Source organism: Gossypium raimondii, chromosome 3 (assembly GCF_025698545.1).
Source record: "Gossypium raimondii isolate GPD5lz chromosome 3, ASM2569854v1, whole genome shotgun sequence".
Lineage (NCBI taxonomy): Eukaryota > Viridiplantae > Streptophyta > Magnoliopsida > Malvales > Malvaceae > Gossypium > Gossypium raimondii.
Genome location: NC_068567.1, coordinates 8,239,804 through 8,259,253, shown reverse-complemented (window position 1 = coordinate 8,259,253; position 19,450 = coordinate 8,239,804). Strand labels below are relative to the sequence as shown.

The window sequence follows — 19,450 nt, the reverse complement described above, 5'->3', positions numbered from 1 at the left end:
TTTTGTCACCCGACTATCTTGAATTTTTGAATTCTTTCATTTTAAGTTAATCAACTGGTAAGTAAAAAGACAATTGAATAGTTTAATGTTCATTTTGTAATTCCTTATAGTTGAATAATTAAAATTTACCCAAAAATAATTATATTATTTGGAATGGTAGCAATGGTTCTATTTGTAACCAACTAGGAAAATCATTTATATTTGTGGATGAATTGAGCAGTCAAATAAAACTTCAATAACCAATTGAAAGGTTCAAAAAATGATGATAATAGTAATAGCAATAATACAACAAATTTTAGGTGTAAGAAGTACATTAGTATTGGTCCTCCGTTTTTACCTATGGACGAAGCAATCAATGTGAACAAAAGAACAAATAACAATTATGCAAAACAGAATTTTTCTAGCAATTTAAAGCTAATGGACTTTTCCCCCCAACCAAGATACCTCCACCATGCTCGACAAACTTTGTTCCCTCGATGTCCATCATTCTATGTCAACAACCATCACCACCGATGCAACTCCTTTCTTTATGAACCAGCATGGCCAAGGAAAGTGTGCAAAAAATAATTCTTTTTATATTCAACAGCAAAGGTTTGATAATACAACATACATTTTACAATGTTGCCCGTTGCTGAACATTTCGCTTCTCATCCGATCTATGTCGAAACAACTTAGCTACGGCTCTCCTCTCACAATCCTGCAATCAAAGAAACCAGAGAGGCAACATGAGGAACTACATGAATTGTAGTCTAATTTTAAAAGCTACAGCCACTTTTTGTCAGAGTTTCTTTACCTTGAACATGTTCAGATAAAAGGGTTTGTCAGGATTTGTTCTTCGCAATTTCTGGTATGTATATGTGAAACTTAGCTGATCACGGGGAGTAAACCGTTCAACCTCATTGAACCAAAGACATGAGAACAAATTTGACATCGGGGTGTGTGCTCTAACAATAAATGAACCTTCAGGCACATCTGCATTTCAAACAACAAAGTAGAAGCATTAACTGTCATAAATAAAAACCCTCGGGTGTATATTTGTGTATATGCATGTAACTCCAAACTTCTAAGGGTGCTTGAGTGTGAAATTTTCTTACTGCTAGGAAGAAGCTTGTTAGGATCTGAAGCGTCGAATCTTTTCAGTCCATCAGCCTGATAGAAATCAAATTGCTCATCAATGACTGTATGGTTATACTTGTTCAGCTTCTTATTTTGCGCAACCTCTTCCCAGACGCAATGACGATCATAGTGATTAGAAATGGCATACTCATGACCTTTTCGCCACAAGAAGTAATCCAGGAGTTGTAAGGGGTCACGCTGTAGACGTAGTTTGCTATCTAACCAGATCGAGTACCTGAGATCAGAAGAGTTAAGAAACAAATGTCAAGCCTGTCTAAGTAATATCATCCAGAAAAAGGATAATCATAATAAACAACTTGCTGCTAAGAAAACTTCATTCATGAAAATGGTCATAAAATGTGAAACATATAAAAACTAGTGGATGCATTATGAAACAAAAATTTCCAAATATCCAGTTCAAACCTTGCAAAAGGAAATAGTCGATGCGGTAACAGTTTTGGTATTTTTCCCACCCTACGCATATCAGTGTAAGGAAGATTCTTTACAACCACTATCTTCCATAAACCAATAAAACCACCATCAGGTGTTTGACCTTCTGAATAAAGTGTTTGCATCGTAGCTTCATCCACAAACATAACAAAGCAGACATTTTTCCTTGACGAACGAGTAACCTAAAATCAGGAGAAATAATGATTCAACCATTGTTATAATCCAAGTCACATTTTACTCCGGCAATTCAATGATAAACAAAATGGTAGTGCATGATAAACCCTTAAAGAATGAACAGTGTAATAATATTATGTATGAAGCACACTATGCAAAGTAGTCTAACAAATTCAAATGATGACCAGTAGAAGTGGCAGTTCCTTCCTCCAGTTAGATTTCGTGCCATTCAACCCAACAGGGACAAGCTTTTTGTTTGTCATACTATGCCATTGTTCTCTCTTTTTTCTCTAATTTCTTAGCTCTAGAACATATTCATGTCACCTCAAACATCACATTCAAGGCTTGGGCTGAGGATAGGGATTTGAAAGGCTTGTGTGCACAGAACACAATCTTGCCTTCACCCTTCACCCACCATACAAAGCAAACAATGTTTTTGGGGTATCTTTGCCAAACTCAGAAAATTTTGGACGAAGTGATCAATCTGTGGAATGCATATAGAATTTATTTCATTTTCTTTTGGCTTTTGAAATTGTCTTTTTTCCCTTTCCCATCAAAAAGTTTGTGAATTGATTCAGCCTCCAGCATTCATGAAACCTGGAAAGTGCCATGCAAAAAGGAAAAAAGAAAACTGCTAATTCTACAATAAAATAAATTTAATACATAATAATCAGTGACAACCAAAAGAAGAGGATATCAAAGAGTTAAGACGGTCTAAAGAAGAGATACCAGGACAGGAGGTATATGGTTAGATACACATGCATGTGCATGGTGAGGTAGTCAACAGGTAACACGAAGGCTCTTATTAATTAACGTTCGAACCTAAAACTTATCAGGTTATCAAACAGCAGAAGAAGAAAAAGAAGAAAACAAAAGAACAGCTACTTCTAAAAACAGAAGTGCATATCTTTTAAAATTCAAAAACAATCACAAAGGACACTAAGACCATGTACTGCCAGAAAAAGATTATCCTCATACCATTTTGCCAGCAGGTGTCCTCAAGCGATCAGAATTTCCGAAAATGCAAGAAATGACAGCAATGTGGCACCTGCTGATATAATTCACATCATCTTCTGCCAGATCAAAGCCAGTGCTTGGATATCCTTGTGGACCTTTAACAAACCCACAATTTATCTTTTGGTCACGTGCCAAAAAAGATTCCTCACGTTCTTGTAAACTCTGATGCCCGGCAAATCTAGGTACCCACTGATCTTCTCCTTCAGGCTTCTCTTCCATTTGTTTATACTGTAAGGAAAATCGAGCAAACTTCCGACTTTCTACAGGCTCCACAAGGTGTGTTGAATTCATTAATTTCATCTCACAAGAACCTAAGAATTAAAAGAAAAATGTTATTCAAGAAGAACCATTCATCCTTGACTCAATTTATCTCCTTTAGGATAACCTGGGAAAGTGAAATTACTTTGAAAGAGTTTTTACCTAGAAGGAACTAATAGTACTAGTTTTGCATAGCGTACTAATTAACAAGAAAAGAGACTTGATATGGAAGCAATATTCCCCAAATGAGAGCATTCCAACAAGATGAACATTGGTAAAAGTTAAAGAGAATCAAATTAAGCTAAATTAATTTGAATGAAGCTCTAATGGGCATTTTAATGTTCTAGTTCACGATTGTTAAGTATCCAACCTAAAACCATGACAACTTAAATAAGACCATGGGAAACCCTAGACTTAACAGATGTGGGATAACACCACTTAACACTCCCTCTCACATGTAGCTCAATAAGGTCCTACATGTGGAATACCTCCCAAGGGATCAACCTCAGATAGGATAGGAGGAAAAACCAAACACCACTTGGGTTCTAAATACCATGTTACATCCAACTTAAAACCAATTGGCAATAGGTTTAGTGGCCAACTTGAACATAAGACTTCATGAAACCCAAGAATTATTAGATGTGGGATAACAACACTTAACAATGATATTAGATCCATTGTCAGAAAGGAGGTTTAGAAAATGGGCACAATGTTATTTATGAAAACAGAGGTGCTGAAAGGCATTATACTCCTTAATTAAACCAGTAGGAGGGGAGTACAATGCAACCTCTATTAGGTGTTTTCCAAAAGTGCAAACCTCAAATAGTAAGCAAAGAACAATTGGGGCCCATTACAGGCATGCCAATGAAATCCTTGAATAAAGCCTTAAAACAGCTTTCTTTATGGTACATCAGAATATAAGGAAATATTAAAAGAAATGCAGCGAAAAAAGAAGTTTATCACAGTAGGTAAAACTTCTAAGTATGCTCTTAAATGTTTTTCTTTACTTCCAAAGTTTTACTGTCAAATATACTGTCTATGGTACTTAACCAGTGAAAATTAGATTAGATACTTGGATAGCCTTTTGAAGAATGATCTTTTTGTTTCTGATTGGTGCTTTCTGAGGTAAAGAGATGATATTTCTACACTATAGGGAATTAAATTACAGAAATTTTACCTTGATGCAAAATTTTCCAAGATTTCCTCTTCTTCAAATAGGTGAAATGTTACTAAGAATTTAAAGCTCCAGAGAGATCTTTTGGCATAACACAGCAGAGAGTTACATTTTTAATTTCCCATCCCTCCCTTCCGCACCCCCCCTCCCCTTCTTAGCTCTCAATAATATTCATGCATTCCATGCAATTATAGGTAAGCTTCAAAGTGCTTTGGTATCAAAATGCATAATATACATGTTAGCAGAAAACTGGGGTTTTAGTCTTTCCTAGAATGCTTTGAGAATAAGTTTTACAATCTCCTTTCATAATTTGATTAGGGTGCTTAATAGGGAAAAGATTTTATCATACTATTAAGAATTAACACCAAAATCTAACAAAGTTTGCTGTTGTTTAGATGGGTGACACATTATCAAGAATTTAAAGCTATGAAAATTTTTTTCAGATAAAGCCATCAAGAATTTCAGTTCTTGATCTCCCATCTCTAATGTTTTAAAGCTCTTCATATTAAATTCACATTCTTTCCTTCTAATTCCTTTTAAGCAAACAGGGTTTGCATACAAGCCCACCAAATGAATCCTAATCCTCAAGGTTCTCCCAACACCAATCTTCCCTAGTTCTTTTGTTATCAAACCATAAATTTACTTCTAACCCATAAGGGAAGAAAAAACACTGTAAATTTAAGACCGAAGATCTAAGCAATGTTTGTTATCTTCAAATCATGCTGAATTTAATCTTCACAGCCATACAAGTCTATGTACATCCACATTGTGTAAGAACATCTGACATGAACTTAAAAGAAATTTTAGTATTACCTGAAAATTTTCGGCGCCTTGGCTTTTTCTTTGAACTTGACCGTAAGTTTTTTCCAGATTTACGACCAAGAGAACCAGCATGATGAGAATCAGCATCTACATCATCAAAATCTTGAGAGGCCTCCCTAGATAAAGAGGATTCTTCCTTTACCTCTTTGACAACATGTTCATTGTTAGTTTTAGCATTAAAGGAAGTAGAGGACTCATTAACATTTTCATCATGAGATTTTGCTTCATCTAAAATATAGTCCTTGTCATGTCCAAAATCATCATAATCTTCCTTGCGACTATCATTAGAATCAATGCTATCATTATAATGGTCATCATCATCATCAATCTCATTATGAATTCCAAAATCCTTACTGTCAGAGAGCTGATGGCTATTTCCAAGTTCTTTTTTTGATTTGTCCCCATTCTTCAGAGATGCCTCGTATTCAGCTTCATACATCTTTAATTCATTGCGCCCAGCTTCATTGTACAACCCAACAACTCTACGGTCCAGCCCCCTATCAGAATCAAGGAAAGCCCCCTTCTTATTCTTCACTTTCGTGGGAACATGGCCACCATCAAGAGGCTTATCTCTAGAATCCATGATATTGTGTTCTACCGCGTCCTCATTGTAGTCATCATCCCTTCTCCTATCATCCCTATCCCAATATCGTGAATCGCGGCCATGTGCTACAGAACCATTGCCAAAGTTAAGTATTTTAAAATTTTCCATTCGTGTGACATTTGTGAGGAAATCAGAATCAGCCTTCAAATCATCATCCTCAGGTTGATAACGAATTAACTCTGCAGCAACATACATCTAGTTAATAATTTCTCCCAGCAATAGATCATATCGATCATTCATGCTTGGAATATTGTAATTACTCAAAAACATTCATTCTATCACAATTAACTCAAAAAGAAAGAAAAAGTCAAACTTAATCCCTAAAAGGAAAGTTATTCCACTCATTTAACCGAAACAAATCAAATTTACATTCATCAAATGGCATGAAAAAGTTGTGTGATAAAATCTCATTTTTTTAAACAATGCAAGTTTCATAATACCCAAACATCTAATTTGTTTTCGCCATAGATACTCTTTACGTCTGGGACCTAAACTCATTCAAACTCCTCTCTTTTCTCTCCATTTTTCTGAATCCAAACAAATCCTAAAAACAATTGGCAATGATCTATAAATGAGGAACTATCTATAAAAACGTGCTGATAGACAGTAGCAACCGAAATCTGAAATTCACTTGCACGCCATTTTCCAAAGCAAATAAACAAGAAATTACAAAAAAAAAGAAAAAAAGAAAGATCGAAAATCTAAAATTCGCATTAAAAATTTAAAACTGACCTCTACGATTCTCATTATTATCAGCAGAGATGTAATAGTACACGAGAACAGTAACAAGAAACACGAGAGGTAAAACAAAGATGAGAGAGCCGATGGAGATTCGGCGGCTCCTGTCGGCGCGTCCGGATCGGCGCCATCGAGCGGCCTTGTTGCCGGCACCGCCTCGAACCCCAATGGCGACATGATCTGACGTCGTTCCATTACTGTATTGATACTGTTGCCTGTACTGAGCCATTCTAGCATTGTAATCTTCTCCTCTCTGTCTCTCCCTCTCTACTTAGCTCACAGCCTTCCAGAGAGAGAAAATCCTTAGAAATAAAAAATAATAAAAAATAATTTGTGTGTATTAAGTGAAAAAAGAGAAAGAATTGAAGTGTGTAGTAAGAAATGTATATATTTTTCTAAAGTTTTATTTTCTAAAAAAGGAAGTAATTGTTTAGAGAGACGGGGAAGGAAGGATCGGAGATGGGAGCGGCCGGAGATCGAGATCAGGCTTTAGCCTTTTGATTTATATTTTATATTTATTATAATAAATGAAAATTACTGAATTGTCATTGGATTTATTTCTGACCATGTGTGTTTTAGGATCTTATTGATAAAGATCGGATTATTTGGTCGGATCCATGCAATTCAACAGGTTCGGTCGCACCTTTTAGATTTTCCTCTCTCTTTTTTTTTTTTTTTACAATATTTAGTAATATTTTAAAATATTTTTATAAACATTTTTCAAATAAACCATAATTCTTAGTATTTTTTAAAAATAGTTTTTATATAATATTTTACTTTAAATATAATATATTTATTTTGATGCTATTTTAATTAAATAAAATAGAATTAATTTCTATTTGGGTGATTAACCAAAAATCATTTTAATTTCTCAGCCGTACCATTAAGAGTCGAAAATCCTTTTATTCAACTTTATTAATTTCATTCTTGATAAATTAGTCCCTTTACTTTAATTTATTAAAATTTATTGAAAAGTTAATCCAATTCATAAACTTTAATTGCTGAATTTTACTAATTTATTACATATAAATTCCTGAACAATTGGTTTTGTTAATTTCGTGTATATATATTTCTAAGTTAATAATGTTTAATAATATTACCCAATTCTACTAATTCCTTAATTCCTTAATATTTTAACAAATATTACAATATTTGTAATGGAAAACCTTTTTATATTATCATTTAATGAAATAATACTTTTATTATTTATTTATTACACCTAAATATTTGTTAATGTTAAATTAAAACATAAATATCATTTTCTAGAAATTAAACTTTGACTTTCGATTTTAGATATCAATTGAATGTTTAAATCTTAAAACATGAATTTCTATTCAATAAAGAATATATAAATGTAATAGTGACTTTATTAAAAATGTATTATTTTTAAATTATCATTTAGGGTTGAAGTTCCACAAAATCTCCTCTACGGATTGTATTTTAGTTTTCATTAAAAATTCATAAATTAGTCTATATATGTTAGATGAGTGACGAAAATAGCACCTCTATTAAAGTTTCACCATTAAATGCTTGTTTTAGTGTTTATATATAAGGTATAATAATAAATTTAGCCTCAATCTTTACACATTTATTCAATTTGACCCTACTCTTTCAATGGAAGTAAATTATAAAATTTTGAAACTAATAAGGCTAAAGGGTTAAAAAGACCTCAGTAACAAAATAAAAAATCAATCAAACCCTTTTAAAATTAAAATTACTAAAAAATCATAAATATTATAAAAAATTATAAAATTATAAGATTTTTATTAATAAAATAACAATAGCAACCCATTAAAAGAATAGAGATCAATTTTTTTAAATCTTATAAGCATTAGATTTTATTGGGTTGGTATTTTTATTTTTAATAAAAATTTATAATTTAAAATTTTATAAATTTTGTTTATAATTTTAGGATTTTTCAATAATTTTAAAATTTAGAAGGGTTTAATTGATTTTTAAAATTGTTTACTAAGGCCTTTTGACCCTTTAGCCTTATTAGTTTCAAAATTTTCTAATTTACTTCGAGAAAAGAGTAGGGTCAAATTAAATAAAGTGCAACGTTGAGGCTAAATTTGTTATTATATTTTATATATAAACATCAAATTTTGACGGAGGAACTGTTTTGCTTACTCATTTGATGTATAAGGACTAATTTACTTATTTTTAATAAAATAATTAAAATGCGATTCAATATATAATATGTAAGGGTTTTGTGGTACTTTTAAAGCAATTAAACTTTGGACTTTCTATTTAGGTGTCAATTGAATTTTGAATATTAAAATATGGATTTCTATTTCGAAAACAATGTAAGTGACGCAATAAAGAATATACAAATGTAATAGTGATTTTATAAAAGAAAGGGTAAATTGCATTATTAATCACTAAATTATGGGTAAGTTTTCATTTTAGTTATTTAACTAAAAAAGTTACAATTTGGTCACTATACTATTCAAAAGTTTTCATTTAAGCCATTGGGGTGTTTACAAATTTATAGATGTGAAATGCTTTTGTTTTAAAAGCTAAAAGTTTTGGTTAGGAAGTTTGAGGATCAAATTGATAGAATTTGTAAATGCGAAAGGTTAAATTTATTTAATTATTTAGATTTAGGATCATATTAATAGAATATGTAAGTCTTGAGGACTAAATATGTTATTATACTAGTTAGAAAAAGGCCTTTTGTTATCAATTTAATGATAGGTGATAAAATAGGAACAAATTCAAACATTAGTGTCTAAATTGAAAATTTTAAAGTTGAGTGACCAAAATAAAAATACAAACATAATTAGGTGGCCATTTGTAAAGTTTACCCTTAAAATAATGTAAAATATGTTTCACATATTAATGTGATAAATCTACCTTATCAAATTTATTAAATATAGTATTTAATAAAATTCGGTAAATAAGGATATTAAGTTTGCAAAAATCTTTACTTTCCTCTTTATAATTAACTACCACTTAAAAGAGTTATGAATAAATAGAAGGTTAAATCCCAATTTTCAAGTTACTCGAAATATCACTTTGATTGACAGCAAAGCTTTATTTTTCTCTAAAAGTTTGGAGGTTTTTTGGTCATTCTTTTTCGAGTGGATCAAATAGAGCCTCAGACTTTTTCGTTGCGATTGAGGTTTGTGACATCACAAAGGCTTCAATACCATACCAATGCTATTTTTCCAAATTGTTTAAGGTGTATTTTCTACCTTTCTCAACCAGGATTTGTTTCTCATACACAAATTTATGGGTTGAAATCGTCAAAATTATTTTTTTTCGTTGTGCCACGAGGCGTACTAGCGTTCCAACATATTGACCTTGTGTATATCATTTGTTGCATGGGTTTTTTTTTTCAAAATGCCAAAGGGGGAGATTGTTAGAACCTTTAACTACTTCTCTTGCTCTACTTTATGTTCAAACAATAATTAGAATAACAATCGTGGTGTTGTCAAAGTTTTTTTTGTGTCGGCATGCTTGACTTTTAATTACATGGTGTTAGAATTAAGTGACCCAAATCCTTATTTAAATTAAATACTGTGGTAAAATAAAATAAAAGTGAAATCCCTATAGAATTATGCTTCTTTTATTTTATTTTAGAATAAGGTTTTTAAATCTTATTAAACTCCATCTATTTGATATTATTAGAATAAGGAGTTTCACTCCTATTAGAATAAGGTTTACAAGCCTATAAATAGGCATAGTCTACTCCTCTTGTAATTAATTCGAATTCGACATAGTAAATTTTCTTCTCCTCTGCCCGTGGTATTTTCCCGAAAGGGTCTCCACATAAAATTTGTGTGTTCTTTATTTTTCTATTTCTTTTTCTTTGCGATATATTGTCATTATCGACATTATGTTTTTCTCAAATTGGTATCCGAGCTTTCGGGTTGTTCATCTCAAATCACGGTAATGACATCTTTGAAGTACGAAATTTTACTGTTGGATCGTAACACCAGATTTACGTTGTGGCAGATAAAGATGCAGACAGTTCTTGCACAGATGGACTTAGAGGAAGCCCTGCTAGGGATAGATAAGATGCCTTCAACATTGACGGAGGAAAAGAAGAAGCGCAAGGATCAAAAGGCGTTAACACAGTTACATTTGTATTTGTCTAACGAAATTTTGCAGGATGTGATGAAGGAGAAGACCGTCGCTGGATTATGGAAGAGGTTGGAACAAATATGTATGTTGAAAACTCTAACTAGCAAGCTGTATATGAAGCAACGTCTTTATGCTCATCGTTTGGAGGAAGGTGCATATGTGCACAAACACTTAACAGTGTTTAAAGAAATTCTCTCAAACTTGGAGGCCATGGAGGTTCAATATGATAAGGAAGATCTAGGGTTGATTCTACTTTGTTCATTTCCCCCGTCTTATTCAACCTTTAGAGATACAATTTTATATAACCGCGAGTCTCTCACAGTTGATGAGGTTTATGATTCTTTAACCTCGTATAATAAGATGAAGCATCTTGTGGTTAAAACCGACTCTCAGGGAGAGGGTCTTATTGTTCGTGGGAGACAAGATTGGAATGTTGATGATGATTGTGGAATGACACATAAATGGAATCCTCGCAGTAAATTTAAGTATTTAAACAGAGGTAAAACTTTTAACTTCTGCAAGAAGAAAGGGCACATTAAATCTGAGTGCTATAAGCTACAGAATAAGATCAAAAGGGAGGCAGCGAATCAAAATGAAAAACAACTAGAAAATTCCAGTAAAGTTGATGTTGTAGAAGACTACAGCGATGGTGAACTTCTAGTTGCTTCTGTCAATAATTCTAAAGTGAGAGAGGAGTTGATCCTTGATTCGGGTTGCACCTTCCACATGAGTCCCAATCAAGATTGGTTTACAACTTACGAAACATTATCTGAAGGTATTGTTTTGATGGGAAATAATGCTTCATGTAGAATTGAAGGTGTTGGAACAATTAGAGTTAAGATGTTTGATGGAGTCGTTAGAACACTTACAACATGTTTGGTTTGGTGTAATGGATTAGCCATTACACCCCTATTCCGTGGGCCCCACTAATCCCCACTTAATTCCGTGTTTGGTTTGATGTATTGCCTATTACAGTCCTATTACGTTACGGATGTATTCCTCATTTTCTCTGCTTCAACAACTATTTCTATTCCGTTCCAAAAGTAAGGATTAGCTAATCGTCTCTATTTTACCCTCCCCAGCCAAAATCTGCTGCTCCACCCCACCCTCTCCCTCCCAACATCAACAGTAGTTTTCTTCGAACCAAATCTCCACCATCTCAGATCATCTGTGAGTAATTTCAACAGCAGTTGCCAGTGAAAATTGCCCTTTCTTCAGAAACCCAGCCCTAAACCCTTCTTCTCTTTCAATACTCCATTCGAACAGGTTGCGGCTTCTCCCTCCTCTGAGGTATGGCTCTGTTTCTTTAACTTTAGCATTGAGTGACTCTTTTCAAGTCCAAAATTAGTCTACTCAGCTTTGAATTTAGGCCTATTTTTACACAGTTACGGTCTTTTTGGGGGTTCTTTGCTTTTTGTTTTTTGTTGGTTTGGTTAAATCATGTTCTGGTATTTGAATTTAAACAAAAAAAAAAGAGAAAGATGAAGGTTTTTGTTAAGCCAATTGTGAAAAAGCAGTAGCAACAAAGAATCAATGCGACCAAACATTTTTCTTTGCTAAGGGTTCTTGCTTTTCAAACCATTTTTTGCCATTTTTCTTGTAATTGTTTTTCTTGTTAGAGTTGATTTTAGATTTTCGGTTGTTGAGTCTTGGAGGCGGTTGTATTTAGTAATGGTTGGCTTGCTTTGATGCATTGCTTACGTATATCTTTGTAGAAAAGCGAATCAGTATCTATTTTTAACACAAATTTGATTAGTTCATGCCAATGGATTTTTAACGTTAAATTAGTTATTGGCGTTAGAAATTTACTCTTATGCTCGGAAGGAGATCCGCTTACTGATCAACTCTGGAGTTAATTGTGGAAATTTGTTTGATTTGGTTTCTTATAAAATTGTTACCTGTTCTATTTATGTTGGAGTAATGAAATCGAGGTTGCATTTGTCATTAACAAATAGAAATCCAAAAGAGAGGAAATTGATATCATCCTCCACTTTTCCTTGGAATTGCGTGCTTCAAATGTTCACTAATATGGTTAAAATTCATGTTTTAAAAATTCATCTTCTTGTGAAAGTTTGTAGAAGTTTGTTGAATCATGCTTCTTGTTGATTTCACTTTGTAAATTCAGTAAACAAGTCTAAACCTTTCTTGTTGATTTCAATGACATAGCTGCAATTGTAATTCATCTTGATTCTTGTGATCGAGCATGCATGCTCTGTTAGCGGCTTGACTTACGACTGGAAGGATTAATTCACTGCTGATTCTTGTGATCCTTTGCTTCATTTTTTCTCTCGGTCTCAACGTTTGGTTTGAGGTATGAATCTTGAACTTTTCATTTCTTTATGCGCCTCTGCCTTGGATTGTGGCATGTTCATGTGTGTAGTCTTCAACCGGATTCACCAAGCGTATTATGTTTGATATGTGGTTTGAAACTTTGAAATATTGTCTTCTTTGGACAATGAGATTTTGTTTGAAATTTTGGTGTTATACTTTGTTTTTCATCTTGTTTTTGACATTGAGTATAATAATTTTTCTGTTATACTTTGTTGTTTCGGAAAATCCATAGCCGTTGTGATGTGTTGTTAGAAATAAATTGTTTGGAGGACGCATTGCACCATGTTAAGGGTACTCTAATGATACAACAACTAAATTCGTATGTCATTCATGCCATTGGAGACTTGTTGCATTGATATTGAGATATTGGTATTACACATATGCATTGAGAATGCGATAGGATGGCTAATTGTTTAACAAAGGCTACAAAAGGAGTCCATCATTAGCTTTTACTCTTGTCCTGACCTCTTGATTTTGCTTTCATGTATCTATTTGTTATTGGTTATGTTCTTTTGCAAAAGGGAATCCACAATTTTTTTTAATAGGCCGAGATTAAGTTATTTATTGTTATGAGAGTTAAAATGCAAGTTTACCATTGTATTGACAAACATATTTATAGTTTTTAAAAAGACTAAATCAAAAGTTTATCATTTCTAAAAGAGTCAAATTATAATTTTATCATGTATTTATTTAAAATTTTATAAACATAAAAGTGATTAAAGCTGAAATTTTCCATTTTATGGGAGAGTAAGGGACTTGTATACACCTTTGCCTTCGCCCTTAGTTCTTATGTTACCTTCTACAATACAAATTATTTTTCAGTTTGGGTATTTGACGTACTTGAGTAGCTGCTTGATATGTTTGGAAGGTTAAAAATAATTGGCGGTGGGGCATAATATGGACCAAGATGTTGCTGTAGTCCATAAGGTGGGTGGGAAATTGATAATGTGGCCCAATTTGTTTTGGCTAATAAATCTAGGAGTAAATCTTAGGATTGTTTGAGCTATTTTCGCAGTTAATTTATAATTTAAGAAAAGTTTTGTAGTTTGAAGTTGTTTTTTATCACATCGGGTTATCGTTGAATAAGAAGACATCTTATAATACACATTGTACCTAAAGCTGGAATTTTTATCATCGGCTACTCTTATTTCAAATTTTTTTGTTATTTTACATTCTTTTAGTCTGATCAGTTGATTGAACATCAAATGTCGACTTAAATACGACATGGAACATATTTAAAATGTATGAATTAAATTATAAAACGTATGTACCTACTGTATGAATAATTTAGATTTGATATGTCACAAAAAAGATAAATAGCCTCCTAAAATTTAATAAACATTGTCTTAATTTTTTAATACATTGGACCCAAGTTGTCCATAAAATAGATACATACGTATTTACAATTTAATCCATATAACTAAACTAACAAAAGTATCCTATTGATATTGAGATTTTAAAGATTTTAAAATCTAAATAATAGATTCAACATTTTGATGGCAAAATCTTGGCCATCCCACTCTATAGGTCGGTGGAAACCCTCATCACCTTACGACCAAGCACAGCTTCAACACTGTTTCATAATCTTGTTTTGAGACCATATGCATAGGTTAATGTAAAAATATTTGGACAGTAAAACAAGTTCAAGAATCTTTAGAAATGCCCTATGGCATTTGCAATCTCTGCATTCCATAACCCATAACAAATAATATGTTTTAAATCACTCCTAAGTTATATATATTTTACAAAATAAAATTTAAATTTAAAATGTTATAAAAGTTTTAAAACTTCAATTTCATTAGTAAACCAAATCCTCATTCTTTATTTTATTTGTTTTAAAATTAGGTCACCTTAATTAAACTAATCATCAATAAATAAACTAATCAATGTTCAAACTTTGATCATGCTTTATAATTTTAAATTATAATGAGTTTAGTTATAATCTAACAAATACCAACAATTAATTTTAGGTCAATTATACATATACCTTTAAATTTTAATATATTTAAAATGTATTTAAATATCTCTTCTTTCATTATTGTTTGGGTGATTGATAAAGAAATGAAATTAAAGTTAGGACGATATCATTTAATAGATACTTTTTTGCTTAATGTGTTCTAATTTTGTGCTGTTTATTTTTATTTGATAATGTGTAATTGCAACTTCAATTCTTTGATAGTGTGTTCTAAATTTAATATGTTGCAGTAATGGCTCGTCTGCCTTTAATTGCACAAAGTGTTAGGCGTAAAAGAATTGGTATTCTGTGACAATATGGTTGGAAATCTGTAGAATTGCGATTTGGTTCTTATTTAGAATGGGTGCCAGCCTTAGCCTACATAGACCAAGGATTAGGTCCTATACCTTAGATTTTTATGCAAAACGGGATTATGTGAAAAGGCTTGTATATGCTAGTGACGAGACCTATATTGAACAAGTTAGGATGAATAGAACTGCCTTTTTTAAACTATGTGAGATGTTAGAATCGATAGAGGGATTGAAGTCGTCAAGGTTCATGCTTGTTGATGAACAAGTAGCAATGTTTTTACATATCATCTCCCATCACCTGAAAAATCGAGTTATCAAGCATCACTTTAGAAGGTCCGGGGAAACTGTTAGCAGAGCATTTCATAGTGTTTTAAATGCTGTCATACGCTTACAAGATGTGTTATTTAAAAAGCTAGAGCCAATTACAGTCGATTCTTCTGACACAAGTTGGAAATGGTTTAAGGTATTGGACTGAGTTTTATATATAGCTTGTACTACATTTAGTTGATTTAGATTTAAAATAGTATTCTAACTCAATGTTTTATATCATGTGATATAGAATTGCTTAGGTGCTCTTGACGGAACCCACATCAAGATTAGGGTTCCGACAGTTGATAAACCTAGATATCGAACGCGAAAAGGTGACATAGCAACAAATATGCTAGGTGTTTGTACACCTGAGATGCAATTTGTTTATGTTCTTCTTGGTTGGGAATGTTCAGTTGCCGATGGACGGGTTCTTCGAGATGCCATTAGTAGAAGACATGGACTAAAAGTTCCTCATGGTAAAGTGGATAGTTAGAGGACTTTGATATTGTTCATTAATATCAAACTTTTGTCTTGAATTAATCATTTTAAAAAATTATTTTTATAGGTTGTTATTATCTAGTTGATCTTTGGATACACAAATTGTGAGGGATTTCTTGCACCTTTTAGAGGACAACGATATCACTTGAACGAGTGGCGTCAGGGTTATCAGCCAAGTTCTCCGCAAGAGTTTTTTAATATGAAACATGCCTTAGCACGTAATGTTATTGAAAGATGCTTTGGGTTATTAAAACTTAGATGGAGAATACTTAGGAGTCCATCATTCTATCCTGTAAGAGTGCACAATAGAATTATTATTGCATGTTGTTTGCTCCATAATTTTATTCGAACCCATATGAGTATTGATCTCATTGAAGCGGAGGAGGGAGAAGGATTACCTAGTAATATGGTGGATGACGATGAATTGAATATCATAAATATTCATCCATCGGATGCTTGGGCTACTTGGAGGATGGAACTAGCCAACCAAATGTTCGATGAATGGCAAGCATCTAGAAATTAGTTAGGTTTAGGGACAATTTGAGTAAATTCATTTGTTGATGTTATTTTATGTATCTAGTTTATGAAACTTTGGTGGTGTTTGAATAAAATTCTGTATTGTACTGAACTTGTTAAATTATAATTTAATTTCTTTTCATTCAGCATGTGTTATAATTTTAAATTTAGTATTGAGCTTTTGATTCATGATATTGAACCAACGATATAATTTTATAAACTGTTCACCTTTTGATTCATGATATTAAAAATAGTGAATAGTTAATTTGTTTTTTTTTCTTAAGATAATTATGTCAGGTGTTCCACAATCACATGCTTTTTCTCAAGCTTCTCGAGGAACCAAAAGAAAATGGGTTCCAGAAGAATATGCAGCCTTGGTTTCTTGCATGGTAGACTTGCACAATGTTGGAACATTTAATGCTGATACCGGGTTCAAAGCCGGTTATTTGAACGAGTTGGAAAAGATGCTAGAAAAGACTTTACCAAATGCAATATTGAAGGCGAAACCAAATATTGAATCGAGGATTAGGTTACTAAAAAAGGAATGGTCAATCGTCTACGACATGCTTAATAGCCAAAACAATAGCGGTTTTGGTTGGGACGAGCATAGGCAGCTCGTTATTGCTGAAGATGCAGTTTGGAACTCCTATTTAAAGGTAAAATGTATTTCAAGTCTTTATTTGTTTTTTTACCAAACTTATAACTAATATGATTTCCTCATTTTTTTAGAGTCACAAAGAAGCCGCTCAATTCAAACATCATACTTTCCCTTACTACGACCAGCTTACTGCCATATACGCAAGAGATCGAGCAACTGGGAAAGATGCTCAAGCAATTCTTGATGTTCTTGAAGAAATAAATCTTGAGGATGTACCTACTATAGATATGAATGAAGAGAAACACATTCTATGATTAAGGTGACATCTCTTTGGACGACATGGATGTTTACAGTGCGAGACGCGAGGAGATAGAGACCAAGGGGTTCCTCATCTTCAAACAAGAGAAAGAAGAAATCTCTTGCTCGTGATAATATGTATTCTTCATTTGATGAAATTTGCCACTTTATTGGCCGAAAACATCAAGGCCGTTGGCGATTATATCGATGGGAGTATTGCTTAGAGGTGGTAGTTCATTGAAGTCGGAAGAATATCAAAAGATGGAAGAAAGCTTCAAATTTATATTCAACCTTATGGAAAATTGAAGGTTTAACCGACGATCGTGTATGAAGCTTTGAGTAAAATTCGGATCATCCAACTCAAATGATCGTTTTCTTTAGTTTACTTTACATTTGCTGATTGGAATGGGTCGGAAGATTTCTTTCTCACCATTAAAAATCAATGTTCAAACTTTTGATGTTGTAAAACTATATAACATATGGATTATGATGTAGAATTTCATTTTCATCTAATCTTTTTTAATATAAGTTAATTATGTTTATGCAGAATATAATTCTCAAGTTATATTTTGATTTTAGTAAATTCATATAAGAACATTTTATTATTAACAATTTTATGAAATTATATATCATTATTAAATTATATTTAATATTAATTATTTTAAATTGTATAAATTCATATAAGATAATTTATTATATAGAATTTTATGAAATTATATATCATTATTAAATTATATTTAATATTAATAATTTTAAATTGTATAAATTCATATAAGAAAATTTATTATCAAGAATTTTATGAAATTATATATTATTAAATTATATGTAATAATAATTATTTTAAATTATACAAATTCATATAAGAAAATTTATTAGTTATAATTATTTTAAATTTTATTAAATCATATATTTTAATTAAAATATATTTAATAATAATTATGTTAATTTATATTTTATAGTATCATATATTATGATTTGAGTAAATTCATATAAGAATATTAATTATTAAAATTTTATTAAATTATATATTTTAATTAAAATATATTTAATAATTATTATGTTAATTTATATTTTATAGTATCATATATTATGATTTGAGTAAATTCATATAAGAATATTAATTATTAAGAATTTTATTAAATTATATATTTTAATTTAATATATTTAATAATAATTATGTTAAATTATCTTTTATAGTATCATATATTATGATTTGAGTAAATTCATATAAGAATATTAATTATTAAGAATTTTATTAAATTATATATTTTAATTATAATATATTTAATAATAATTATGTTTAAATATGATTAAATTATTTATTATTGATATTATTAATCTTATTAAAATTTAAATAACAATAATAATAATCATTTACCCAAACAAATTTATGCTAAGGGTATTCTAGTCATTTTAGTTTTTTCCATTATGCTATTACACCTCTATTCCATTCAACCAAACACAAGAATACTATTACGCCTCTATTCCATTATGCCTCTATTCCATTCAGCCAAATAATTGATTTGCTATTACGCCTCTATTCCATTACACCTCTATTCCATTACGCCTCTATTCCAATACAGCGAACCAAACGTGCTATTAGTGACGTACGACATGTTCCAGAATTAAAGAGAAATTTAATTTCGTTGAGTACTCTTGATTCAAAAGGGTATAAATACACAGCTGAAAGTGGGGTTTTGAAGATTTCCAAAGGTTCCCTCATTGTGATGAAAGGGCAGAGAAAGACTGCCAAGTTATATGTTTTGCAGGGTTCTACTGTTACTGGTGATGCAGCTGTCTCATCCTCTTCCTTTTTAGATGATGATATTACTAAAATTTGGCATATTCACCTAGGGCATATGAGTGAGAATGGTATGGCAGAATTGAGCAAAAGAGGACTTCTTGATGGGCAAGGAATTTGCAAACTGAAGTTCTGTGAGCACAACATTTTCGGGAAGCAAAAGAGAATTCGATTCACCAGAGGAATCCATAACAATAAGGGAACATTGGAGGTTATTCATTCTAATCTCTAGGGGAGATCTAGAGTGCCTTCGAGAGGTGGAGCTAATTATATGCTAACTTTTATTGATGATTTTTCTAGAAAAGTGTGGGCATTCTTCCTGAAGCAGAAAAGCGATGTGTTTTCTGCATTTAAGGCTTGAAAAACCATGATTGAAAAATAGACGGGAAAGTA

At 31.8% G+C, this 19,450-nt stretch overlaps 1 protein-coding gene across 1 annotated transcript; it reads right to left on the bottom strand.

Moving 5' to 3' along the window:
* Nucleotides 1-243: 243 nt before the first annotated feature.
* Nucleotides 244-6,893, bottom strand: LOC105796992 (uncharacterized). Its single transcript, XM_012626889.2, has 7 exons — nucleotides 6,348-6,893; nucleotides 5,003-5,794; nucleotides 2,719-3,068; nucleotides 1,540-1,748; nucleotides 1,095-1,351; nucleotides 794-972; nucleotides 244-697 (listed from the first exon to the last, which is right to left on the bottom strand). Exons 1-7 carry the CDS (start codon nucleotides 6,580-6,582, stop codon nucleotides 614-616), a joined length of 2,106 nt encoding a protein of 701 aa, XP_012482343.2. The 5' UTR covers nucleotides 6,583-6,893; the 3' UTR covers nucleotides 244-613.
* Between the last annotated feature and the right edge of the window lie 12,557 nt (nucleotides 6,894-19,450).